General features: G+C 38.3%; 1 protein-coding gene across 1 annotated transcript in view; it reads right to left on the bottom strand.

Moving 5' to 3' along the window:
- MGAT4A (alpha-1,3-mannosyl-glycoprotein 4-beta-N-acetylglucosaminyltransferase A) overlaps positions 1 to 27,390 on the bottom strand; it is a 72,650-nt gene that overhangs the window by 14,593 nt on the left and 30,667 nt on the right. The window contains exons 5-12 of the mRNA XM_053936483.1: positions 25,944 to 26,077; positions 14,908 to 14,954; positions 14,234 to 14,347; positions 13,545 to 13,620; positions 11,973 to 12,087; positions 3,335 to 3,465; positions 2,634 to 2,741; positions 2,045 to 2,238 (exon numbers count right to left, since the gene is read on the bottom strand). Coding sequence (XP_053792458.1) covers positions 2,045 to 2,238; positions 2,634 to 2,741; positions 3,335 to 3,465; positions 11,973 to 12,087; positions 13,545 to 13,620; positions 14,234 to 14,347; positions 14,908 to 14,954; positions 25,944 to 26,077 — 919 coding nt within the window. The remainder of the gene's footprint in view (positions 1 to 2,044; positions 2,239 to 2,633; positions 2,742 to 3,334; positions 3,466 to 11,972; positions 12,088 to 13,544; positions 13,621 to 14,233; positions 14,348 to 14,907; positions 14,955 to 25,943; positions 26,078 to 27,390) is intronic.

Here is a 27,390-nt window from a genome sequence, read left to right as displayed (position 1 = left end):
CATCCTTGAAATATCAGGAAACTCCCCTGCTCTACTAGACCTGCACTTGCCAGATTCTGCAGCTGCTGCTCAAGTTACACAGACAAACAGAAACAAGTCCTCAGTAATTTGAAGTTACAACATCTGCAAATTTAATTAATCACTGACTTCAGAAAGATAAAATACTGTGGTTTTGAGGATGCTGTGGCCATAGAAGCTAAAATGGGTTACAATGTTAGCTGAATAGGTAGCATCATTCATATTTGGGGACTTCCTATGAGGAAGCAACAAAATGCAAACTGTTTCCTGTCTTCTAAAACTAAAATGCATTCCTTTGATAAATAAAAATAACAAAAAAAAAGGAGAAACAAAAAACAACAACCCCCAAATCAAATATCCAAACAAAAAACCAAAACAACACAAAAATCCCCAAACAAATCTTACAAACCAATAAACCTCCACAAAAAACACACAACCCACAAAAGCCACCAGAATGACGACAAAGAAAAGCAAACAAAAAAAACCCTAAAAAACACCACTCCCCCCCCCAAAAAACCCCAAAACAATCCCCCATAAACAAAAGAAACCTCAAACCAAACAAGACCCTGAAAAACCCCACTTCTTCCCCTCAAAAAAACAAAACATAATCCTCTAGAGCTAAGACTATTCTTAACACAGCAGGTGGACATAACTACCTTAGGCTTGGCTACAATTTTCCAGGGCACAACAATGAACATTATTTTCCCACCTTTTACACAGATAATTAGTACTTTCTCATTCCCCCAGTTCCCTGCAGCATTAAGACATTAAAAAAATTATTTTTTCAAGTATTGGCATAGAAAAAATATTTTGCCTTTAATCCAAGGAGGTATGGCAGTTATGCTCCTCCACACATGCACTTTGGAAAGCTAACCAGGGAAGTCTTTCAAAGCATAGCAATCAACTGAGAGAGTAATCTGACATCTCAAACAACAACCTTGACTTTCATAGGTCAGACTAGTTTGGAACAACATAGTCACAAGGGAACTACTGATCTTCACTGTTGTTCTAAGTCAAGGTGAAGACTTAGCCTTTGATTATGTACCAAAGTACAGAAGTTGACTAATTGGATTTAGTTCAGGACAGCAAAAATGTCTCCTTCACAAGAAAAACATCCAGTCAACCTGATTCAAAGAAACTTTGTTCTACCAGGCTATAAGTATTGGTCTAAAAAAAAAAAAAAAAAAAAAAAAGAAACACATAAGGTGTGTGAAGTAAAGAGAAAAGGAATCTACTAACATAGCAACAGTTAACTGGACATTAAATAAACCATGTATTTTATAAATCTTGAATTACTATGTTGGCGAGACAGTAGCCAGCAAAGCAGCAAATGAGTCTCAAGAAAACTAAAGGATGACTAATCTCTACAGTGCTAATTACCCTTGATTACCCTTAATTAATCTGACCAGCAGTTGAAAAGAAGTCACCCTTAGTCCTCCATCAAATCTCAGATATCTGTATTTTGAAAGCACACAACCCCTTTCTTTTTTGTTGCATTTTAATATTTTTTAAACAGGTCAACCTGGAATCTTAGCACAGTGACTTGTTTCAAGCCCTAAAGCTACATCTTAAAAATATTGCCCTTCAGAGTCCCCAGCTTTCAGGTCTGGGGACTTCCTTATACGCTCCAGCAAGATTTCTGATCTGGACAGCCAAGGGACCAAGGCCACAGGGCACAACACACTGTACCACATGCCATGCTGCACAATTGCTCTGTAATTAGAAACAGACTAACCAAATACAAATAGGACCAAATTGGCTTCTTTTAAATTCTCTGCATCAGAGAAGCACTGGCTTTGCATTGCATTTTTTAAAAAGGCTCCAGATTAAAAGAAAATTTAAAAGCAAGACATAATTTACCGTAGTAAGAGAATTAGAGGGAAGACAGTGATGATCACTGTTTCAGCTGAACTCCAAATGTCCTACACCATTTCACTCTAGGTTATGATGATAGCCCCAAATTCTACCTTAAAACATTCTTGGCACAAGCAACTTCATATGAGACCAGCAGCAAATAATTACTAACCTTTCTACATTGACTGGCTTGTCAAATTTAAAGAGAATATAATCTCCAGCAACTGGTGTGACAGCCCAGAAAAAATCTTCCCCTACGTAGGTTTTTTCTAGCGTATGCCCCTGGTAGACTTTTAAAGATGTCGAAACCTCTGCGGGTGGATTCACGTGGATTTTATGCAGTAATGGTTTCAGGAAGTCTTTATCCTAATTGAAAGACAGACAAACATCATGCTGGTCAGACAACCTCATTTATTATGCTCCTTTCCCAAGTAGTTACACTTAAAACAAACATTAGCATAAAATGGAAAATGAATGCATTACTCATTTTGGGTGCATCAGATCTTGTACTGCTCAGTAATATGGACATGTCATTAAAGTAAAAAAAATTAGAAAAAATATTCCGTAGCAAAAATCCACATAAATAAGCTGGATTAGCACTTCTACTTTATAGTAACCAGTCTGTATCAGATTTAATTCCAGCTGGAGCAATATGCATCATGCTTGAAAATGCAAGACAACAAGAAAAGGCCTATTTTCTCCACAATGTTTTTCATTTAATCAGCCTGCTCTGTAAAGGAAGGTAAATATTGTCTACTAACTGTGAGTTTCTGGATCTTCCCTGCTAGAGAAGAGTGGAGGCCAACATGCTGGAAAAGAGAAGGCCTGAAGCGTATCCGTAGGTTAGATTTCTGTCGATCACAATGTTTCTGAAATGGTGGGGGGAAAAGGTAAGGGTGGGATAAAAAACAAAAACAAAATAACACATTAGTAAAAACCAACACAAGGTAAGAACCTAGCCCTATTTATCCAGTTTTTCTTGTTTTCATTCCAGAAATCTACCAAGACAACTGTGGAAATGTAATACTGTTCAAGGTCCTTTCACAGAACCTGTTTATTTAGCAAGGGTGTCTCTTGAGAAATGAAGGACCAAAATATGAAGTTTATTCCCCATTTGGAACTTTCTCCAAGACTGCTATTCAAGCAGTGACACCCTGCAGAGCTTCTCCTGTGATTAAATGTATAAGTTTAATTTAAGCCTGTTACACATAGAATCTTACTAGACTTTTGCTTTTTATCCTTACTGCATCAATCTCCAAAATCTGAAGCAATAACAGCAATGATGCCCCTGAGAACTGTCCCTCTAAAGTTCTTTTTGAGATAAAAATCTTGGCAGGAAGAAAGACTCTTCCAAAGCATGCAGTAACCATAATGTACACTATGCTGGCTCTCAGCTCACAAAAATCAACTCATTCATCATCATAAAAGCATTTTAGAAGCTTTATAATAAAAACAAACTTACAGCATCTTTCTCAGGGTTACACACTTTCACCCAGAGGATATGGTCCAGGAGCCAATCAATAGGTTTCTCCTTATAAAACATAAATATGAACTCTACAATAAGAGTGATATCTGGAGACTGGAACATTTTACCTGTGGGTGACATTAAGAATAACTGGAGTTACTTTAGATTAGAGATAACACTGTCTTTTGAAATCAATGAGATAGCAGATGATAATACTTGGGCCAAGACAAGAAATATTAGCACCGAACAACTTGAAATTTCAATGTTATTAGAAATTCCATACCTTTCAACTAAATAAAATAGCTATTCAAACAAGAACTTGTCATATATCTTGGAGCTATCAAAATATTCGGTGCATATTCAATGCACCACAACACAGTCTCCTTAAGAATAGAAATTGTCAGTTTGAAATGTTAAGAGAAAGAAGAGTTATGCATTGGCATCTATTATTCCCCATGTCACGTGTAAGTTCAAGCACCTGAGATGAGGAGTATTGCAAGTGTTATCTGACCAGTCACAACATTTCAGCTTCTACAGGTACAGAAAGCAGAGATGCAACACCTGCCACTAACTTCAGAACCTTCTGGGCAGGAAATCAAAGGGAAAGAAGGAAGCTACCAGAACATATCCAGAGACAATGCAACTCAAAAAGAGCCATCCCACAGTGACCAGAGTATTTTTCTGTAGTGCATAGGCCATCAGCAGGACTTCTGGGTGGCACTGTGCAAAAGTGCACAGTGCAAAGGAGGCCTTTGCAAAAGAAGGAAACTTACTGTTGATGAAGAAAGTCTACATAATATCAATGTGAGCAGTCACCTACATGGTTGTGGAATACACTTCTCTGGCAGTAGAGGTGTCTGAAGAGAAAGGTGGCCAATACCTTTCTCTATTGTGTCAATCTGAAGGCAGCACTTGAAAAAGGTGCCTTGTATGAAAACACTGCTACCAGGAGCAACACAACTGGGAGTGGGGCAGTCCAAGGCTGAAGATAGACTGACAAGTGCTTGTACCAGGGACTGCACTAAAGCATTGGAATAGGCTGCTGAGGGGAATGCTTAAGGCACCATCCCTGGAGGTATTTAAAAGACACATAGATGTGGCACTTGCAGATATGGTCTAGTGGTAGACTTGGCAGTGCTCAGTTAGTGGCTTGACTCAATGATCTTTGAGGTCTTTTCCAACCAAAATTATTCTATGACCACATGCCAGCTAAAATCCTAAAGGCAGTTCCAGATTTCAAGGCAGATTGAGAAAACATCACCAGGTTTGCAGATGAAGTCTGAAGTCTGCTAGATTACAACAGAGAAGGCAAGGAAGAAAGCCATCATGTAACAATGAATCTCTCAGGAAGACATCGGCTGAAGTGATTCAGTTCACAGAATCACAGAATAATGAGGTTGGAAGAGACCTCTAAGATCATCAAGTCCAACCTATGCCCTAACACCTCAACTAGACTATAGCACCAAGTGCCATGTCCAGTCTTTTTTTAAACACATCCAGAGATGGTGATTCTACCACCTCCCTGGGAAGACAATTCCAGTTATTATTCTTTCGGTGAAAATTTTTTTCCTGATATCCAACCTGTACCTTCCCTGACGTAGCTTGAGACTGTGTCCTCTTGTTCTGTCCTCTTCTGGTGGAAGAGACCGACCCCCACCTATCTACAACCTCCCTTCAGGAAGTTGTTAAGAGCAATAAGGTCACCTCTAAGCCTCCTTTTCTCCAGGCTAAACAACCCCAGTTCCTTCAAACGTTGCTCATAGGGCTTGTGTTCCAAGCCCCTCACCAGCCTTGTTGCCCTCCTCTGGACGCACTCAAGCATCTCAATGTACTCGAGATGCGGTCTCACCAGTGCTGAGTTCCCTGTTCCTGCTGGTCACACAATTCCTAATGCAGGCCAGGATGCCATTGGCCTTCTTGGCCACCAAGGCACATTGCTGGCTCATATTCAACCGGCTGTTGACCAGCACCCCCAGGTCCCTTTCTGCCTGAACACTGCAGCCACATTGTCCCCAGTTCTGCAGATATTGCTGAGATGTGGGCAGTGCTGGACTAAACAGGGATGGGCTATTGGGGCATGTGTGCACCAATGGATCAGAGTCCCGCAGAAGCTCTTTTCCAATGCAAGCCTTCTGTCTATCCACATTTTCGAGTCCAACATACTAACACACAGCACTCAGGCACAGGAAATGTTTTGAGGATTTTTTTCCACTTGTGAAGAGGCCTCCATAGGCTTTCTAAATAACAAGTTTCACAAGTGGTAGAGGTTCTAATATTTTCTCCTACTCTTAGGAAAACCAGCTGGAGTAGACGTTGAGAGAAGATCACTGGAAGAGCCTTGCCCTTTTCAGAAAGCAGGTCTGATGCAATCTCTTTTCTTTATGACTTTGGATTGGAAATTGGATTCTTATCAAACAAAACCATTGCAAGAATACTCAGTGGAAACTCTGAGAGGACTTTGGAGGTGTCTGAGTTAGACTACATCATCATGCCATGCAAGAAATATGGAAGAAGCACCTAAGGTACCAATTATTTCACCTGTTAGAATGATGCTATACTCATTATATAGACAATTTACACACTGGGGTGGAAAAGTAAATGTGATAAAACATTAACTGATTTGACATTGCTATACCAATGTTGTCCCTTACAGAAACTTTTCATCCAGCCCTTTACAAAGCAAAATATTGTCATCACTTTTAAGTTGCTGCTGCAATGAGGTCCTCAGATAGGTATCTCCACATGAAAATACTCCGTAAATAAAATTTGAAACTCCCACTACACAAGGGACAACTCCTACTAAGCTAGGGACAATTGCAAGGCTTTATTCTTAAAAGACATAAGAAAGATGTTGTTATTTTTATTACTACATTGTTAGTATTTGCACACTATATTGTCACATTGTTTAACATTATTTGTGGAAGTAAATATTTAAAAATTGGTAGGAAACAATCATATGATTAGTTAAATGTTGTGTAAAATAGTCATGCAGAATAACAGCTTTCAGCTTGTCATACTTCCAACTAAACAGACCCCAATTTTCCTGGTGATTCATCTCTGCCTACTGCTTTCAATGGCATAGGGCAGGAGAGGAGAAAAATAAGGTAAGCACTAACAAAACACCAGCTAAAAAATGGGAGTAATCAGATGTTTCTGGGATTTTTATGGGACTGAAACCATTATTTCTAGGTGACAGCTACTGAGCAGTCTTTCAGTCACATCTGTTTCCATAGGAAGTGCACCTTTCCATGTGGTGTCAGAGAGATGCACAATACAATGAGAGTCAGAAGACAGAAATATCCCCACAATATTGCCCTAATCTCAATGCCTCTTCCAGGATATATACACAGCCATGATGCTCTAGAATCTCTTTATTCTTCTACCCAAGGACAGAGCAGAAGAATCACACTGACATTTTTTCCTCTGACTAGCTCATCTTCTGAAGAACATAAGGATTATCGTTTTGTCCTCACTCACAGACCATTTCACTGAGAACTTGACATGAAAGTACAGGATCCTACAAGACTGAAGGTAAGAGTAGGAATTTACTCTTGTCCCTAATTTAAGTTATTCTAATTTTACACAAAATAGAAGCAGGATATCAGTGTACCAATGTACCTCCATATGGCAAACTTGTCTAGGCTCAGAGGCAGTTTCCTCTAGGCTGGCACTCTACCATCCACCATGAGTCAACCACCCCAGACCTGGGCAATAATCTAATTGCCATGGTGATGCCACAGGGCACAGCAGGGAAAAACAAACAAGCTAGCAAAACCCAACCAACCAGCAAGCCACTCTGACACATCCAACTGCAGCTAGTCAGAATAAGTGAGGTAAGCCAGCTGTACCTGCACTGGCATCTGTAGACCCAAGCAGCCTCTCTGATTACACTCACAGCACCATGGAAGTGTTCAATGGTGGAGATTAAGTCTTCTCATGTTAATTCCTAATGAACATTGGAGCAAAGGTGAACAGGAAACACCCTGATCTCAAGATAAGCCCTTGTCTTCCTTCAGTAACCAAGGACAGACATCCCCATACCACTTTCTGAAATGCTGTCACTACCTTCCACACACAGCTTGGCACAGTTTGGCCCCAGCCCCTCATCCCTCTGTATAACATTGCCTCACTCATCTGTCATTTCTGTCTCAGGACACCACCTGCACAGCAGTTCTGCCATGGGTCCATGTCCCCTTTTTTTCCATCAGAACAGTCTTTCTACAGCAGCTCAAAACCAGAGCTCTGCAGTGAAGTCTCTGGTTCAACAGGTCTTCAAAGCTCTGGATCCCTAACTGGCTAAAGGAAATGGAAACTAGCCTAGTACAACTCCTACTGCACAGATCCAACACCCAGCCCCTCTGAATACACATCAACCAAGCCCTTGCCTAGTCTCTCCTAACCAAGAGCAGCAGCAGCAGCCTGGCTTCCCTAGGGCACAGCAACAGCCCAAGAACAAGCGGCAACATTTGCTGAGGTCCTTCTGTCCTGCAGCTCCCATGCAGCAGCATATGAGGAAAGTGCTGTGAGCCACAGAACCACTGAGACACCACCCAAATCCAACCTAGGGATTGCCCACTGGCCATGCCCAATACACAGTCAAAAATCATCAAGCCAAAGATGCTTGGCTAAGCAAAACACTGCAGTGAACACACACTGCCTCAGACTGCAAACTCTGTGAAAGAATTGAAACAATGGCTCATCTTGCACCATGTTCATGCACTTGGTACAGTACATGGGAACAGACATAAATCCAGGACACTGCTGACAGAATTTCAGAGCTTTTGGATTCTGGGTGCATACAACCTACCATTGTGAAGAAACTTCAAAACCTGAAAGAATTAAGAGACAAAGGTAAAATTTTGCTCCATAAAACCCTAGAGATAGAAAATGTAGACTTTCTCCAAATTATTAATCTGTATTGATAAAAATGATGATCATAACTGAAAAAAAAATCCCATGGAATCAGTAAATTTCTGATTTACTGTGCTCTGACAAGACTTCTATTCACTTTTCAGTCCTTTTAAAGGCCATCCTTAGTGAATTATTCTGGCTGTCTCAGTATTTTGCTGGCAAATACAAGGCACACACAAAATTAAACACTTTGTTTTCTAGTTCTCTGAACTGCCAATACATAAATAATTTTAATTCTTCCACATGAGCATCACTAATATTGAGTCTACACCAAGAATAATTTTACACCTGCAAGCACATATTCTAGCTATAGCTGATGTTTTCAATGCTTTCCCTGGTAATGATATGCAAATTACTGGCATTAAAACCAGAATCTCTTTGAAGTTATTTAAAGCTCAAATGTTTGACTTGCTCTACTCTTTCCCAAACTCCAACGATGTGCACAGCTTGAGCAAAACTGCAATCAGAACAACTTAAAATAATCAGAACAGGTCTTAAACTATCAGGGCACAATAAGATTCAGAGGAACTGTATAAGACAACCAAAAGGCCATTTCAGACCACTCCATTAAATGTTTGTGACAGCTGGCATTATAGCTACAAGGATTGCAGTTCCTCTGGAAAACACTTCAGCTTGCAGGCAGTTGGAAGACAAATCATTACTCCTCATAAAAAGCTAGTAGGACTTTCCTACATTATGTCACAGGTCTCACAGTGCAAACACGAAACCAGAAGAGTAAAAGATGCATTTCCTTCCACAGAGCTTCTTAAGGAAACAGCATACATCTCACCCATTATTTATTAGATACTTGACAGCACTTAAGACTATGCTTTCAGGATTAAAAAAAAACCAAAGGAAGCAACGTCTGTTCTGTGGCAGAGGTGACAGAATTCTATAATCCTGCTGTCAGCCTAAATAGCTACATTTGCCACTTCCTCATGTAGCACTTGCATAAATTAGATTTTCAGTTCAGAAATACACTATGACAAAAAATCCCACATTTTTACCTCGCAAACTTGCAAGCTAAACAAGGTTTCCAACAGCTAACAGTGAATCAGCCACACCTCTCTTTTTGAGAAATTATTTCTAAATCAGTAGCATCTAGACAACAGCTGCCCAGAGAAGCTGTGGATGGTTCATCCCTGGAAGTGTTCAAAGCCAGGTTGGATGGAGCTCTGAGCAACCTGGTCTAGGGATAGGTGTCCCTGCCCTTGGCAGGGGGTTTGGAACTAAATGATCTTTAAGGTACTTTCCAAACCAGGCCATTCTATGATTCTGTGAATTCAGTGCTCTACATTCTTTCTTGGACATCTACACATAAAACTGATCCCCAGTTACAAACTACTGTTGCTTTTCCCAAAGGTATCTGCATTACCAAACTGCCACAGTATCAGTCTGCATCAAGATCCATAAAGGGGTAGCAGAGATGAGAAAAATCTACATTACTTGCATAAAATTTCCAAGCAATATATGGTTATAGCACACCAATGTGTACCAGAGCCAAAAAATTTAGTTGCTCTTATGAATATTAATTTTTCTCTCAAAACTTAAAAACAGGATAAGTCGCTATATTGGAAGAAGAAAAAAAAATCTAATTTAATTTTCTAGGTAGGAAAGCAACATTAAGATCTGTAGCCATACCTAAATGCATCTGAAATTCTATGCTATCATCTAGTTAAAAGGAGGCAAACAAATATGTTACAAGGAACAAAGAACAGGGATGCAAGTAGCAGGAGCTAACAACTAAATTTAACAACAGCTACTTTCAGACCCCACACTGCCCAGAAGTATACAGACAGTATAGAAAAACAAAATATTTTTAAACAGTTGTGCTTTTGATTAAGCCAAGTCTCAGTACTAAGAACTATCTACCTACCCCACCAGGCTTAAACACTGTGCCCTCTACAACAGCACAGAGAACAGAAAGGCGAGGGGGGGTGAAATACACAAATACTAAGCAAGTTAAGTGACCTAAAATACAACTACATGGGGTAGACAGCACACATCCTAAAGCATAAGCTTGTCTTATGCACATTTGGTGTCATTCTTACAAAGTGGCAATTTGTAAGTGAGCACACTCTACTACTAAATCAGGCAAATGTAGAATAGACGTAAATTCTATAGCCCAGAAGCTTCATACAGAATTTACACTTCAAGTGCAATTAGACTGGAGCTAAAACTCAAACTGTGGGCTGAGTCTGGGTTAGTGTTTAACTGTTCAACAGTACAAATAAAGTCTTATCAAATGCTATATTCAACCAGTCCCTGCTAACATAAAACAGAATGTTGCAAGGAGTTCCCCAACCAAGGAGAGGTTTATTTAGGGCAAGATGTCAGTAATTTAAATTCTTATTTAATTCTTAAGTTCTTAATTTTCCATGCTAAGCAGCATAATTTCCCATTTCTCCTACCTCCAAGGCCACAGAACCAATTTTATAATTATTTCAGCAACAGTGTATCTCTGATGGTAGCCCAAAGCAGTTATGTGATGGCCAGGTGTATATGGAGACTTCACACTGCCCATTTCCTTTCCTCCCCCGCACTGTATCTGTAGGTTAAACTGGCAGGCAAGTCTACAAAGTACCATTCTGTACCCTAACATAGCATGTAGGCAGGATAATGTTTTCCTTTCTCCTCCAGGAACCTCTGAGACCCCCAAAGTCAGGGAACTATTGCATACCTGATGCTGAGCTGGAAACAAGACAGCACAAATTCAAGTAATTCTCAGTTCTCAGTACAACCATTATGGGTCACTGAGCTAAAAATGAAGCCACTCGCTGGCAAGTAGATCCAAAGGAAAGAGAACAAGAATTTCCAAGAGAATGACAGAACTCAGGGCTGCACTTTTATCTGTTACACGTAGGATTGTCTTTCTGTTCTGAACTCAGTCTACAGCCTTCATATTGGAATAGTTTGTGTTGACCACAGGAATCTCCAAAGTCTACCCCAGCTTTTGATTTTTCCTTGCATATCTCCAGTTTACTGTTTTTAAAAAGATCATGACACATCAGTGCAGTAAGAAAATAACATTTTGATTTGTAAAATCCCTTCCAAACTTCTCCGTCATTGCTTTTCTGCTAAGTCTAGTATCTCTCCATGAAAAGATGCCAATGTAAGAGCAAAGAACCATAATTTCCAGTCGACCCACAACCCAAGATCCGGCATTAACTCCTCTCACTGTTGCTCATTGCAAATGACAGATTCTGACTGCATCTAGGAAGGAAGAGATTGTCATAACTTCTCCTTCATGAAGTAGAAAGATGGAGATAGAACAGGTTTTGCATCAAACTGATGCCTGCTAATTCTTGGAAATTTTGGCACAAACACCAATGAAGATATTTTAGGTGGAGCTAATTTTCATGGTTTATCTTTATTTCAGTCAGTTTTGTTTTAATTACATTTTGGTTTTAACAGCAGCTAAATTAAAAATAAGTCACGCCTTGCAGTTTGATTGTTAGCATTTCTATAAATTAACTTTTGGTTATAAAAATGCCCTCTTTTCCAACAGTTTGAGTTTGCCTCCGTCATACAAAAAGCAAACGAAACAAATGAGGGGCAAAAGCAACAGCCATGAGCTAAAACAGAGTTCCTAAAAAAGGCAATGAATTTCTACTTCTTGGTCTATTTCCAGTACAAAGAAGATAGCTTTGAAGTCAGATCACTATTAATTCAAGTCTGAGTATGAATGTGTTCTTTCAAACTGCAAAAGTGAACATTTTCTTACCAATGAAACCCAGCTGAGAAAATTCTAGAATCATCCAATCTTCAGAAGCGAGCTGAAGTGCAAAATTTTTTATTGTGCTGAAATAATTCTGCTTGACAACAATGTCATCTTCAAGCTAGAGGAAGGTAGAAGTGATATCAACATTAAAAAAAAAAAAAAAAGCACTAGCAAAGCAATAGAAAAAAGTACAGCTAGGAAATACTGACTTATAATATATTGCTAACACATAGCCATGTATTTCTAATGCTACCACTGATATAAAACATAGATGCCATAGCCTGGAATAACTATTGTAGGGATCATCTGTCTATTTGTGGAGAACTAATACAGAATCCTTGTGGAAAAGTAATACAGAAACTAGTAAGAATCCACAAACATATCTCAACTTCTTACTTTAGAACACTGCTTTTCCAGCTTCTTTCTTCAAAGGAAAAATAGCTATGAAATAATGTTAGTCTAAGTGGCATCATCAGAACAAGTTTAATATCTGTATTATTTGTACGCAAATGTGACTGTAGACTCACAAATGTAAGAGCACTGAAAGAGTTCCTTCTCTGAGACAAGAGGCTAAGAGACACAGTATCTGCAGAGGTAGGATTCATTTCACCTGTCCAACAGAAGCACAGGTGCATAGTCCATAACCACCTAGTCCAGGCTGCAGAACTGCCAACATGGGGTGCTACAGTCCCTTTAATTCACAGTAAGTGCAGGCCATTGCTGCATTAGGGATCCTGATTCTCCTGTCCTTCTCACAGTGCAGTCATGCCCTCCCCCTTGTGCTGGCACTAATATTTGTGCAACTTTCCAGTATCAAACCAGACTGTCACATGCTATTGGCTCTGCAGCTTCCCAGAGAGCTGAGACTCCAACAGCTCTCAGAGAGGAGTCAGCATAGCTTTGTGAAAACTAGATGAGATGTGTGGGACTTTACACCCCAAGGACACAGGCACAAAATCTAAATAAAGATCATTAGTGCAGTTACTAAATCTGCAGTACCTGTAGGTAAGACTTTTACTTCAAAGCAGAAACACATGATTGTAACAATTCTGAGCTAAAGTGAAGGAGAACTACTTAACCCTGTTGTTAGAAACTTCTTAAAAAAAAAAAAAAAAGAAAAATTCCATGTCTATACACAACAATCATATTAAAGTGACATTGCACTTTCAAAAGAAAATAAAAATAGATTTTAGCTTCATTCCCACTAAAAAAACTATGCTGGCTTTTTTTTTTTTTTTTTTTTTTTTTTTTTTTTTTTTTTGCCTAGGCAACTCAACAATAATTCATTTTGGGGACTAGGAAAGAACAGTAGTTAAGCTGCTTGGATTCCTTCACTTTTTTTCCTAGGCCTCTTAAGAGAAGTGACATAGGATAAATTACTTTCTACTTCAGAAACAGTTGAGATAGCATCCTCCTCAAATTACTTCCCCATATACCATAACCACCATACTTAATGCCCTCTTTAAATGATGGGATCAAGTTCTCTGTTCTGTGTAGGTCTTTCTGATGTGTCCAACAACATAATTTCCAGAGACTAATTTGAAAACTTGTCTCAAAATAAAGAAGAAAATTTACCTGAATATAATAAACCCCTTTTTTCTGGGCATACATCATAAGAAAACAATAATCCAAGTTTTGTTTTGTTCTCCATCTGAAAATAAATTGAAAGCTTAAGGTTTATGAAAAACATGTTATTTCAATACAAGCTGGCAACATAAAGTAAATTTCATCACGAAGAATGGCACATATTAGTGAAATGTTAGGACAGCTGCTTTTGGCACTGTTCCCTCAGGAAATCCACTATCTGAAAAAAAAGGAACAAAGCTTTCACCTTATGCTTTAATACAGACATCAAACTGGTTTAATTTGAACTTGACTCTGTGACAACTACCTGACATTTCACTAAAAACACATGTGCAGTTAAAATGGTAATTCAACAAGAACTACTGGGTTTTACCCTGTATTTCATGAAGAAAAACAGCAAATGAGAGTCCACATACAGGAATAAAAGTATATCAGAAGTCTCAGTTCTCCTCCCAAAATTTAACACTAAATGGACTCAACCAAGCATAGGCTCTGATCATGCACAGAACAGAATGTAGCTAGGAATGAGATGGATTCACAGAGCACTTTTAGCATCCCCACACTTGCAAGAATTACAGTAAGAAAACATTTCAAGAATTCACATCCCACTTGCCGTTTTATAAACAACCAAAGTGTGAGTGTGGGAGGAGATGGGAAAAGATCTGGGGGAATAAACCTACCTCACTCTCTCTTTTGAGTCTCCAAATGTTTCTTTCAAGTTGGTCAAGTCAGGATAGTATGTTGCAGGAGGGGCTATTACTTCCACCAAGCCAGAATTGATCTCTGTAGAAAACCTGTCAATAGAAACATCCTGAAGTCACATGAGAGATTCTGAGTCCTGTAGTTTCTGCTCGCTGTCTGTTGGAACAGTTTTGGTGTCTGGTTACAAGGACTTGCTCAAAGGAGCCATATAAAAGAACAGTAGTATAGAAAAAAGTATTGTTTTCCTTAGCATGTCCTTCAGAGCACTATCACCTTCTGCCAATCAGAATCAAACTACATTCTAAACATTTTTTTGTGTTTTCTCAGAAACTAGTGATTTTTTTCCCTACAGTTCTCTTTGAACATACAGAATACAAGGCCCAAACACAGATGTCACAAATTTCCGTTCATGTTTAAACAATCCCATCTGTTTATGGTGCATCAAATAAATTAATCCCACTTACTGTTTTACAGTTTAACTGATTGAATCACTGCCTCCTAATTTGTCTTACTTTTTTGTTCAAAAGTCCAAAGTTCCATGAAACAAAAAGGCATGATCTCTTATTTCCAGAATATTTTTAATTGCTTATTACAACTTGTTTTGGTTTATCATCAATAAACTAAGAAATCCCCAATTAAAACTACAACTTACTCTCTTTCCAGGCTTGCAACAACACTGTTAACATAATCAAGATCAGTCTGGGAAAAAAAACAAACAAACAAAAAAAGAATAGATTACTTGATAGTTCTAGAGTTACATGTCAAAAGAACAAAGTAAAATAAACATTGCAGGTGGCTGTCCTTGAAAACCACTTTCATTATGTAAGATATTGGAGCAACAAAAGAACACATCACACATGTAGCTATGTCTTACCTCTAGTATGAGAATTTTTTTGTAAATAGGGGAATAATTATCTTATACTTGCATTTAACAGAAAATTGTTAAAACTCATGCTCTTGATGACGAAATGATTGCTGAGTGTTTGTGTAGGAAGAACTTCCTATTATTATGCAATAATAGTAATAATAATAATAATAAAAGAAAAGAAAATATTACCAAAGAAATATTTCTGGAAAACAGTGCACTGAACACACACACACACTTCTTTCAAAAGTACATCGCCTAAGCTTTGCATTTAAAGCAAATGCCCTAAGTACAGACAGCAGTGAGCCTGCTGCCTTTCTGACTAGGGTTGCTTTTTTGCATCAGAGACTAAATTTAAGGGACAACCAATCCTATCAATCACTCAGTTCTCATAGATGCAACAATACTAAAAATTACTTGTTGGTGAAAATACAAATCGTGACATTCTGGAAAAGTCTAGATCTTCTAAATTGCCAGAACTGGGCAATTATTCAACCTGGCTGTACACATGCATTCCAAGAAAAGAGAATTTGTCAACACATAAATGTGACTGAAAATTCTGGTCTTTGTTACACTTACTAATCTAATGATTTGACATATTGTTTACATTTTTGAAAATAATAGTCTATAAATCAACCCAGATTCTAGCTCGTGAGGATTCTGGAGAAAGAGTTGTCTTTGAAATGCCAGAAACAAAGGAACAGTTCAAATTTTTTCTGATTAATTTATAACACAGGATATTATTAAAGGATTATACACAGAGAATAAATCCCTTCCAAGCCTTTCTATAACTGTTAATCTTGTTTGATAAAGGTGCTCACCCTTTGATCTTAAAAAAATCACCATTTCTATTTTTTTAAAGATTTATTTTTATGAAATCAAACATAATGCCAGTGACGCACACTTTTCAAAAAGGATACCAACAGCAGTGGATTTCTTCCAAAAGCAGATTTTAAATTCCACAAGAACATGTGAGTAGAAAATATTTCTCGTAATTTTGTCATAGGTATTTTCTTTTAAGTGCTATGCCTAACGCTGGGCAGAAGTTTTAGTAAGCTGGTACGGTGCTCACAACTTAAAACTCATCTCACACTGTGTTCCACACACACAAGGAGACTCACAAGTCCATATGGACCTTTATATATGTGTGTTTAAATACTTTTATGGATTGTTTATACACATTTAATTAATAGAATTAAGTTAGACATAACTTTTTCTACGTAACAGCTGCAACTGTAGTCACAGTAACCTAGTGACTACCTAAAAATAATTTTAGTATATCCATCTTTAACTGAAGCATTTCTTTTTCTCTTTTTTCAAAACATTTTAAACATTAAAAATACAGAAATTGAAGTTCAATCATCATGTGAAAAGACAAAAATTTGCATTTCAGTTAGCATGCCAAATTTCAATTACTCTGACCAGTATTAAGAACTCCAACACATATAATACAGTTCATACTGAAATTGCATAGAAAAATATAGGATTTTTATATATCTACATACACTCAGTAGAAACACAGCTAGTTTCTATTCAGTTTTCCAGAGATTAAAATAAATGCCAAACTTCATGCCAGCTGGAATCATATATTTGATCACAATGTGCCTTAGTGCACATCTCCTGAGTGGGAACATAGTTTTGACCTATTTTCCAGACTACCATGAAGCCTTGCTACTGCTTGTAAAACCTTACAGTCTTGTATAGAAAACATCACAAGCAGAAAAAAAAAAGGCCCGGAATAAGAGAGTTTTCTCCCTGCTTCCTACTATTTATTTGCACGTTTCACATGAAAGGCTGGCAGTTCCCCCAGTCAGAGCTGCAATCAAAATAGGATCACATCAAAAAGATGCAGCTTGAAGTTTTCCAACCTCATATTGTAATCTTGGCTGTCACAAAAAGTCAAGAAGGTCTGGTCTAGCTGCTATGAACATGAGATATAGAAAATACCACTGCTGGCTTAGTAGGCAACCTTTCCTTCTCAATCAGCAATCACTGTATCACTGTAGTGCAAAAGCAGATGACACTTTCAGAAAGAAAAAGAACATATAGATTAGAAGAGATTATGTCATTTTTGACATGATCAAGTGCATTAAAACACTGTGTTCTGCCGTAATTTTTAAATAAGCAGTTGTATTTATATCTACCAGCACCATACACGATTCAGAACCAGGATTTCAACACAAAACCCTTCCCCTCAGGTTGACTGTCCTCTTTCCACATCAGAACTTCAAGAGACAATCAAGTCCTCTCATTGCCCAGTCTAACAATAAGTAGGATCTTTACCGACACCCTTTGGCATGGACATGTCCCAGGAAGGTGGCACTTTGAAGTTAATTCATACAACATCATGAAATAAGTATGAGAATACACAACAAATTTGATCAAGCTGTGACTATACTTAAGGGAAGAGTTAAGTAGACAGAAGACTTTACAGGGGAGCAATAGAAGGAAATCTGGAACAGCTAAATTAAATCTAAGGATCTTTCCAGCAGTATCAGTAAATTCAATCAGCAACTTAAAAGCAACAGAAAAAAAAATCCATTATTAATCAAAATCTATTCCCCATTTTCAAGGAATCAAGTGTTTACTGCCTTGACAAAATAAGATACAAGGTCCTCTTTATCAACCTGAAGGATACAAGACTGCTCATCTCCAATAATCTTAAACAGAACAAGACAAATACAGACTTCTAAAAAGAAGTCACCAAGAAAGAAAATGTGTAACTGTTCTTTCAGCTTCCAGAGAAAATTATCTGTTTGACACTAGGTCGACTTTGGAGCAGACCTGAGGAACTTAAAATCTGTTTCATGGAATCAGTGCTGCTTGTAACTATTGAAATGAAATGCTGCTGATGATTGCATCATCAGTTATAATACATAATACAGTTATGAATGCTTTTGCCTATCAAATCCAAAGGCATTAATAAAACTATAATTTTTTCTTACTAAAACTCCTAAGGCTGAAGATTAAAAGAAATCCCTAGGAATTCTAGACCCATAAAAAAGAAGCACAAATTAATATTTTAAGAATAAATACCTTTGAAGCAATTAAGTGCAAAATTGTGTTAGGCCCCAACTAAAGAGTTTAATTTCCAGCCATAAGGATGCATCTTATCAATGAATCACATGAAGCCTTACAAACAACCTTGTCCTGGTGAGTGTATCTCTGAGAACTTCCTAATGAAAGGTGTAAGTAGGTATCAGCAGTTCAAATCTTTTGGCCTGTTCTTTCTTCCTAGTCATATGAAATTACTGATCTTCAAGACAATGCAAAACATTTGAAATAAGACATCTTCCTTTACTCACACCAGACCAAGGACTGATTCCCATCAGCACCTTGCTTCCATCAAAGGCAGCCATGAAATGATACATAGAAAGAATAAGAACAAGACAAGCACATACAACACCCCCTCCTGCTATCAATCCATGCTCCAGGTACTTTCAGTTCAGGTTACTTCCTGAGACAGATGTGATTTTGTGTATTTAATATTCCTCAGTAGACTCATCTTCTGGTACCTCATTAGCATCCCCTCGAGCCTATCTAAACTTTCAACAAGAAAAGAAGAATCTAGTTTATGATATCTGTGGAGTTCCATAAACCAGTGAACATGGCTGTATCTAAGGTTTAACTCTTTACATCAACAATTTTGATGACAAACGCACGTAGATTTGATGAATCTCTCTTTAAAAAAGCTTCAGTGGCTGTTGTAGAACACTCTGAAGTTGCAGATTGTCAGTGAAATAAGTTTTAAAATTTTCTCTGTTTTTGCAAAATGTTGTACTCCAATTCTCTAAAGCCCTTTTCTGAAGTGCTGGCGAGGCTGCACATCAAGTTTGTGATTATTTTAACATTTGTCTGAACAGACATCATTATTCTCAACAAATGCAAAAAGTGCCAGAGCAGCAGTGAACTTTCTGGACTTCTTTATTGATTTTTATTAGTGGGTATGTGCACAGCAAAGCAGTAGAATACATTAGCTAGCAGACAAAATGAGAGGTTAGAAAGTTCTGATGCACAGCTAGCCAAATGTCCTACAAAACTAAGATTTCTTCTTTTAAGAATGAGCCCTTTCATACTGTTAAATCCTGACTTGATACCCTCAAGAATGACAGAAGATAGACTGTTCCTAAAAATGTAAGAAAAACCATGGCATTTAAGACCAAAGTTTTATTTACCATCCTAAGTGGCAGATGCATAGAAAAACAAAATGCAATCATAGAATCTCTCAAGCTAAAAAGGACCCAAAAGGATCATCAAGACCAACACCCAGTTCCTCAAACAACTACCTAAAACTAAACTATATGACTAAAGGCATCATCCAAATGCTTCTTGAACTCTGACAACCATGGCGGCATGACCACCTCCACCGGCAGCCTATTCCCAGGACTGACCACTCAGTGACAAATCTTTTCCTAGAGTCCAGTCTGAACTTCCTCTGATGCAGCTTCACACCATTTCCACGTGTCCTGTCACTGGTCACCAGAGAAAGGACATCAGCATCTCCCTCTCCACTGACCACCTCGGGGAAGCTGCAGACTGTGATGAAGTCACCTCTCAGTCTTCTCTTCAACGTTTAACAAACCAAGAGACCTCAGCTGCTCCTCCGAAGTCTTGCCCTTGAGGACTTTCACCATCTTGGAAATTTATCTAGACTAGATTATCTAGATTATCCAGATCTCAATTCTTAAATGAAATCTATTAGAAGCAAGACTTACATTATTCAAGAACACCTTTCAAAGAATGAAACAAGCATGCTAATCTGCATAGTATGGTCATTTCATTGCTTACTAATTACAATTTTGCTTGATCTTTCATCATCCCATAGAACAGGGGTGGGATAATTTTACCACATATTTCATATAACGACAAGCAATATAAAATTACAGCCTTCAGAAAAGGCAAACTACATGTTTATTTGCCTTGAAATAGTAAAAGTACATATAAGTATCATTACCTATATACAAGGCATAACATTTTCATAGGAAAAATCAGCCACTAATGTGGCATTTGGACTATTTTGGGATATATATGCAGTGACGACAAAGCCCTAAGGAATAAACGTGCAGCAGTGGCTTCCAGTGGTTGCAGTAGTGTATGTATATAAACAAAGCCTGTGGAAAAAGGTAGTATCATTTTTAGAGTTCAACAAATGCAGCTGAAAAATAATTATATTCAGGAATACTGTGTCTTCTTTCGAATCTGAAGCAGTGAGTTCAAGTTAAATACAGGGAATGTGAGACCAACTAGCAAGGCAAGAAACAGGAATGAGAATACTGTCATAACATAACCAGCTGATGTTACATAAGCAAAATACAGCCTCTGTCCTACATGAGCTAATGACTTCATCTCTCCCTTAAATTCCCCCCTCTACCACATAGGCAAGACATTTCTTTCTCTCTTCAGTCATTTCTGTGATTAACCCAATGCAATTCAGGACAGGGTTTCATAATGCAAAAGCCTTTGGCAGCAATAGCAGGAATACAAGTGTACTCTTGTACCACTCCACTCTTGTTTCTCCCTACCCTTGTGCCCTGCCTGTCAGATCCTCAATCATGAGAGCAAATATCCATATGGATTGTGCTGTGAACCACAAAAGCATGTCAAAGAACAAGTTGAGGTTTTAAGAAAGTCAGCCACAGCAAAAAGCATCACATTACAATGCAAGACCAGACATTCAGATGCAAGTTATGCTAGTGTCATACAGCCACTACTAGTTTTGTGGAGTCTGAAAGAAAGCAGCACATACTGCCTTGCAGCATGGGAAACATTTTGTTGTCCTTGGGGAAGCCATTGTTGAAACATTCTAGACAGCTTGTCTTCCAGAAGATCGGCAGTTGCTGTGTACAGTCTAAAGAACCCTCCTACAATTTGTGCTCTTTATTTGGAGGACAGAAGGAATTTTTAGGTCAAGGCAGACCACTGTAGCAAAACTTGATAGTGTTGTCCAAAAATTCAGTGCCAATTCAGTCCACCATACAAGTATGAAGTCACTTGCTACAATGCTTCTGAAATAAGATTATTACTGCTACTTCCCACCTCACAAATACGCTGGATGTCACCAGAGATCAGACAACTCTGGCTATCAATAGCAATGTTCCCTTACCAGAAGGATCAGGTATTGTGGCCCAGGTGCACCTCAGCATGTATCTCAGAGAAGTATTTCAGTCATACAAATCTAGGGCTTGAGGAAAGAGCAAAATCCTGGATTCTACCTTTGTGCTGAGACAGCAAATTTGTCTCAGGTACATTCAAGTTTTCAAATCCTGTCAAGGATGTTTTCTTAGATCTAAGAAAGATTTTTATCACTGGTTTAATTCCATACAGAAAATTTGCTGGTCACTGACATGAAAAGAGAAGCATAAAATCCTATGTTGGTCCCCAGTATCAGCAGTCCATACTTCTGTGTACCAAAGCTTAGGTGACTAAGAAGCAGGGACTGCAAAAACAGCATAAATATCTCAAATTCTCACTGACAGGTCAAGTTACCTTTTCAGATACAAGAGCTGGCAGTGTATCAAGAAGGCGTGTTCATCGTGATCAACTTTGAGTGAGCTGTCCAAAACAGATTCCCATCTGTGTAGGCCTTTAATATTATTTGGTGTAGATAATGTATCTTGACATAACAGCTTTGATTTTTTAAAAATATATGTACATTACACACATACACATATTTATGTATACACAAAGATCTATCAGACTTTCTCCAGCTCAAGATGCACGGTCAGATCTTTCAGGGACTGGGAATACACTCTCCAGGGCAGTTCCAAGAAGGGGCAGCTCACAACTAGCAGAAAGCATTAACATCTCTGTAGCTGGGATGATGCTACTACATCCAGGTTGAAAGCAAGACAGACAAAATACTCTTTTGTTTTTTATCAAGAGAGCTACTGATCAGAGAGATCTATAATTCAGGCCCAGAGCAAGAAGAGGTGAAAATACAAGCTTGTTTATTTTGTGGAGAGGGTTTACATATTGCACTGCAGTGTCAATACCTACAAAACAGGTTCAGCAAGATTTGACCCAGTACATGCACCCAGTCCTTAATTTGTTAAGGCTTTGTTCATATCTGTGCACAGGATGGTACCTTGCTGGGTGCTTGTGTCACTTTGACCTAATCAGGACAGAAACTTTTCTAAAGAAATAATAAATAACAAAAAGATTCTCCACAGAAGGAGAACAGAGAAAACACTACTAAAGATCAACATCTCTTAATTTAGCAGCCACTCTTTACATAAAGGGAAAACAGTGACAGTAAAAGATAATCAAGATATGCAATTTTTTCCAGCTTAAGTGAACTGTATATACATGAAACAACCGAGTAAGATTTAAATAAGGAATGTGTAAGAACGTAAAACTTGTGGCCTAATGCTCCAAGAACAAATGGCTGGTCAATTACTACCTAGTCAGATGTAATCAGCAGCACACAGAAATAGCAAAATGCTTTTGCATACCTGTAGTGGCTTCCAAGTCTTCCTGAAATGATTTGTCCTTCTGATATTTTTGGTCAAATCAAGGGCTTATAGTCTTTCCAGCATGCACTGATTACTGTTTCTACAAAAGACTGTGCTAAGTGCAGTCTCTGATTAATGAAGTGGACTGACAATAATTTCTGATATATTTAGAACAAGTCTAAGATGCATTTCCTTCATTGTAAATGAGATCTCCCCACAGAAAAAAAATCCCAAAATTTTGTTTAGATACCAGGAAAGTATTATAATTTCTCTCATATTCAGTTGTGTATGTATATATATGTCTATTGTTCCACTATGATAATTTAAAGTACTTCAAAAGCATGTTTCCCATATTAATTGCAAATCCTAATAAATAAAAATACTAGAGAACCATTTTAACTCAGAGTTCATGGTTTCTTAAATGTAGAGTCCATGGCTTATTCTGAAAATAAGTTCTCGTACAAAGCAGGTTAATGAGATTTAAATCATTTGTTTTCAACTCATATGAGCTAGGAACTAGCTATATAGTGAGGGGGAATAAAAAGATTTTAAAATATTAAGGAATAATGAATCATACCCATTTATTAGTCATCCTAATGAATACCTGCAAGTTATTCTGCCATAAAGTTATTTTAACAAATTGGAGAACACAGACATATGTCAGTAACTAGGACAATTGAACAGTTTACTGTCAAGCAATTCTAGTAATTATTTAAATTGGTGATTAGTTGTCACAGCAGCTGAGATATTTCAGAGTTTCTTGAACTTCCAGTATGGAAATTTACTGTGTACAATTATATTACTGAGAAGTATCCATACAGTAAATGAATATGCAGATCTCTTTATTTAGCAACCATAATGCATCTGTATTTACTAGCTCCCCTGTTTACACTGTTGATGCTGTTTGCAGAAGGCCATCATTAGCCTTCTAATTTGTTTTCTAGTAAAAAATGAAATTACAAGAAATGAGTGAGATTGAACTACTGAAAAAATAGCAGTATTAGAAGAGTCTTGTAGCATGCTTAGCACAAAGCAATTACAGTCCATTACTATGGCTCCCAGCAATGCTTCCTAAACACTGTAAATTTGATTTCTCAAATAAAGTTAGCAAGAAAAATACTAAAATCTAATACTAATTTTTTTTCCTATAATTTTCTTTTAAAACCATTTTTGTAGTCTTGTGCTCCCTTTTTTGTTGTTGCTACAAGCTATAGACAAGGCACAGATAGTAATTTTAAGCTTATTAGCAAAATTACATAACCTCACCCTATGACCATTTCTTGCTGTACTTAAACTGCACATATGTTTGAGCAGAGGCAATACCTTTTTTTAGAAACTTTTGACAACATTTTTAACAAAAACATAGTGGGTCAAAGTTCTAGAGTATTTTTAAATAACCCTTTATTATTGCACGTTTTAATGACAACAATAGTCTATTGCATTTCAGGCTAGGATACCCCACAGAAAAGGCTATTTTAAAAGACACAGCCCTTCTTTTTGTTCAAGGAGAAACAGAAATCTACCAGAGGAGAAGGCCTTCCTTCAAACAGCCAGAGAAAATGCTTAATAAACCTACAGTTTTCATCTTGCAGAAGGAAACTGAAATATACAGAACAACTCAGAAAAAGCACAGCATAATTCAGGATGAAGTATTTAATGCACCGTATTAATTATGTAGAGAGTTCCCTGTAGCAATTGCAAAGCAAACTCTAAGATATTGAGCTTAAGAAAATAAAAACATGGTTCAAGAATAAAGACAGAAATATAATAAATTGGATGGAGTAAGGATAAAGAAATGCAAATCTAGCAAGTGCTTACAAGAGAACAAAAATGTAAACTTTGGTTCTTCAAATGTTCCCATACATTCCTGACTCACAGTGCCCAAAACAGGTCCTGAACAAGTGCACAGAACTGCTCTCAAACTGCAATAAAGAGGTAAGACACAGGGGGTAACTGCTGTGTAACAACACAACTCTCCATGGGCACAGGAGCAGCAGCTCTCATGTTGAAATGTTCAGTTCACTGGTAGTCACTTCTGTAGAAATACTCCCAAGGTGAGAGTATTCCACAGCACCTCAAAAGAAGGAAGTTTCCAGCTATGGAAAACCCAGGTACAGCAATATGGCTTGTCTAAGGCAACAAAAGATGGTGCAGTTGGGGACACTTCACTCCTATTCCAAAGTTTGCAGAAGACAGAGAATCCAATGAAAACAGACAGATCTCATAGCTCAGACCTCCTTAAGCAAAACAAAAGAAACTTCAGTTTTAAGCCTCGAAAAGAAGCCACACTCGTAGGCAATAGAATTTCTCCAACTAATACAGTGAAGAAAAACACAGCATTCCAGTAATTCAGAAAGAATTCTGTTCCCCTGATATTCCCAACCAAGAGATGTTTTAAAAGCATCTCTTTTTTCCCAGAAAAACAGTACCTATCCAGACAGATAGTTTTTGGCTGGCTGTCAAGAAAAAGAAAACAGAGCAATTCACATTAGAAAACACTAAGAAACAATTCTCAGATAAAAACAAAATGTTTACAAACTTTCCAATGAAAGTTTTAAAATATATTGATAATAGAAGTATTTAAATGCCTGATTTTCCTCTGATTCATCCCTGAATGGACACCAGCTCACTAAATTAAAATAATTTTCAGTTATAACTGGGGATTTGAATTTTCATCTGTGGGACTTATAAAAGACTGTTTCAGCAGAGCACTACAGTTAGATGGATGAAGGTCAAACATAAATTTCCCACTGTCCAAGTCAGACTTCTGAGAAAGGCATAGAGAACAAAATAGGTACATGCAATTCCCAGCATCCAACAGAATTATTTCTGAAAGTACTCTATCATTTTCCTAAATTTGATTTCCACTAAATCAGAGCCAAAGTGAACAAACAGTCCAACTGAACACTGAATTAATCCATTAAAAAGGTCTGGGCTTCAAACATTCACATTGTCCAGAAAATTAATTCAATAACAATCTGTGCCTCACATCTCCAACTGCAGCACTCATTTGACAGAGGACTAAGCAGGAGCACAAAGAAAACAGGAAGAATCCTCTCCTATGACAGAGTTCTTTAGCCATTATTCTTATGTTGAAGGAATAGCACATCTTTGCCACTAAATATAAACATAAGATTTGCAAAATAACCACTCCACTGAATCCATGTCCACCATTCCCCTGATAAATAGAAAAAGCTGGGCTCTTCAGGATTGTATCTCAGAAACCCAAGACTGACACTTTCCTTTTCCTGGAAGGAGAGTCATCTGTCTGCATCTTGGAAAAAAAGTAGATCCTCATCAGTTCCTCAAAGGAATGTTACTTGTGATTAAAGGCAGGTTAGAAATTGTATTTAAAAATTAAAGTGATTTTACCTCTCCTATAAAGACAACCATAACACAATCCAGCTTTTCTTCAGGGGACAGCTTATCAATAAGGGAGTGGAGAGTTTCTGTAAGGTAAGACTTGACTTTTCTTTTCACTGTAGGTATTCCCATTACAATGGAAACTGAAATCAAACAAACCAGAAAGGTACTTTCAGTGATTGCATACACAAGATAGAAAATAAAAATCTTGCAATAAGGCATTGCTTAATAAATGCAAAGGTTTAAAAGGTGGAGATTGCAGTAATTAAAAATAGTTTAAAAATAGGCCACCCAGCATCAGGAGCATGACTAACAGCTAACACCAATTCTCAGAACAAAAATAGAAGACAAAAAAACCCCAATCCTAGACATGTCAGACTATTTTGTAGGTGTGATGGGCTGATCCTGACTGGACACCAGATACCCACCAAAGCTGCTCCATCGCTCACCTCCTCAGCTGGTCAGGAAGGAGAATATATAACATAGCTTAATGGGTAGAAATAAGGGCAGGGAGAGACCCCTCGTTACTGCCACACTCAAAGCAGACTTGAGGAAGTTAATTTATTACTGATCAAATGAACATAGGGTAATGAGAAATAAACCCAAATCTTAAAACACCTTTCTCTTACCCTTCCCTTCTTCCTGGGCTCAACTTCACACCTAATTTCTCTACCTCCTCCCTACCAGGAGCACAGGGGTATGGGGAATGAAGGCTGGAATTCAGTTCATCACACATGATCTCCACCACTTTTTTCTCCTCAGTAGAAGGACTCCTCAGACTCTTCCCCTGATCCAGCATGGGGTCCTTACTATGGCAGATGGTCCTTCATGAACATCTCCAATGTAAGTTCGTTCCCCAGGCTGCAGTTCTTCATAAACTGCTCCAGCATGGGTCCCTTCCATGGGCTGTAGTCCTTCAGGACCAGGCTACTCCAGTGTGGGTCCTCCACAGGGTTACAAGTCCTGCCAGTAAACCTGCTCCAGCATGGGCTCCTCTCTCCATGGGTCCACAGGTCCTGCCAAGGAGCCTGCTCCTGTGTGGGCTTTCCATGGGGTCACAGCCTCCTTTGGGCACCCACCTTCTGTGACATGGGGTCCTCCAGAGGCTGCAGGTGGATATCTGCTCCATGGGCTGTGGGGACACAGCTGCCTCTCTACACTCTTCACCACAAGCTGCAGGGGACTCTGCCCTGACACCTGCAGCACCTCCTCCCCCTCCTTCTGCACTGGCCTTGCATGTTCTCACTCCTCTCTCCAGCTGCAATTGCCCTTGAGCAGTTTTTTCCCCCCCTCTTCAATCTGTTATTCCAGTGGTGCAGGTCTGGCTATTGGTTCCACTGGAGACAGGGAAAGCTGCTGGCTCCTCTTAAGAGAAATACCCCTGTAGCCTCCCTGCTACCAAAACATTGTCACACAAACCCCAGTACAATGGGAAATAATCAACAACCAAGGTATT

This window comes from Vidua chalybeata, chromosome 2 (assembly GCF_026979565.1).
Source record: "Vidua chalybeata isolate OUT-0048 chromosome 2, bVidCha1 merged haplotype, whole genome shotgun sequence".
Lineage (NCBI taxonomy): Eukaryota > Metazoa > Chordata > Aves > Passeriformes > Viduidae > Vidua > Vidua chalybeata.
The sequence above is the reverse complement of the archived record's forward strand: the minus strand, read 5'-3'. Positions and strand labels throughout refer to the sequence as shown.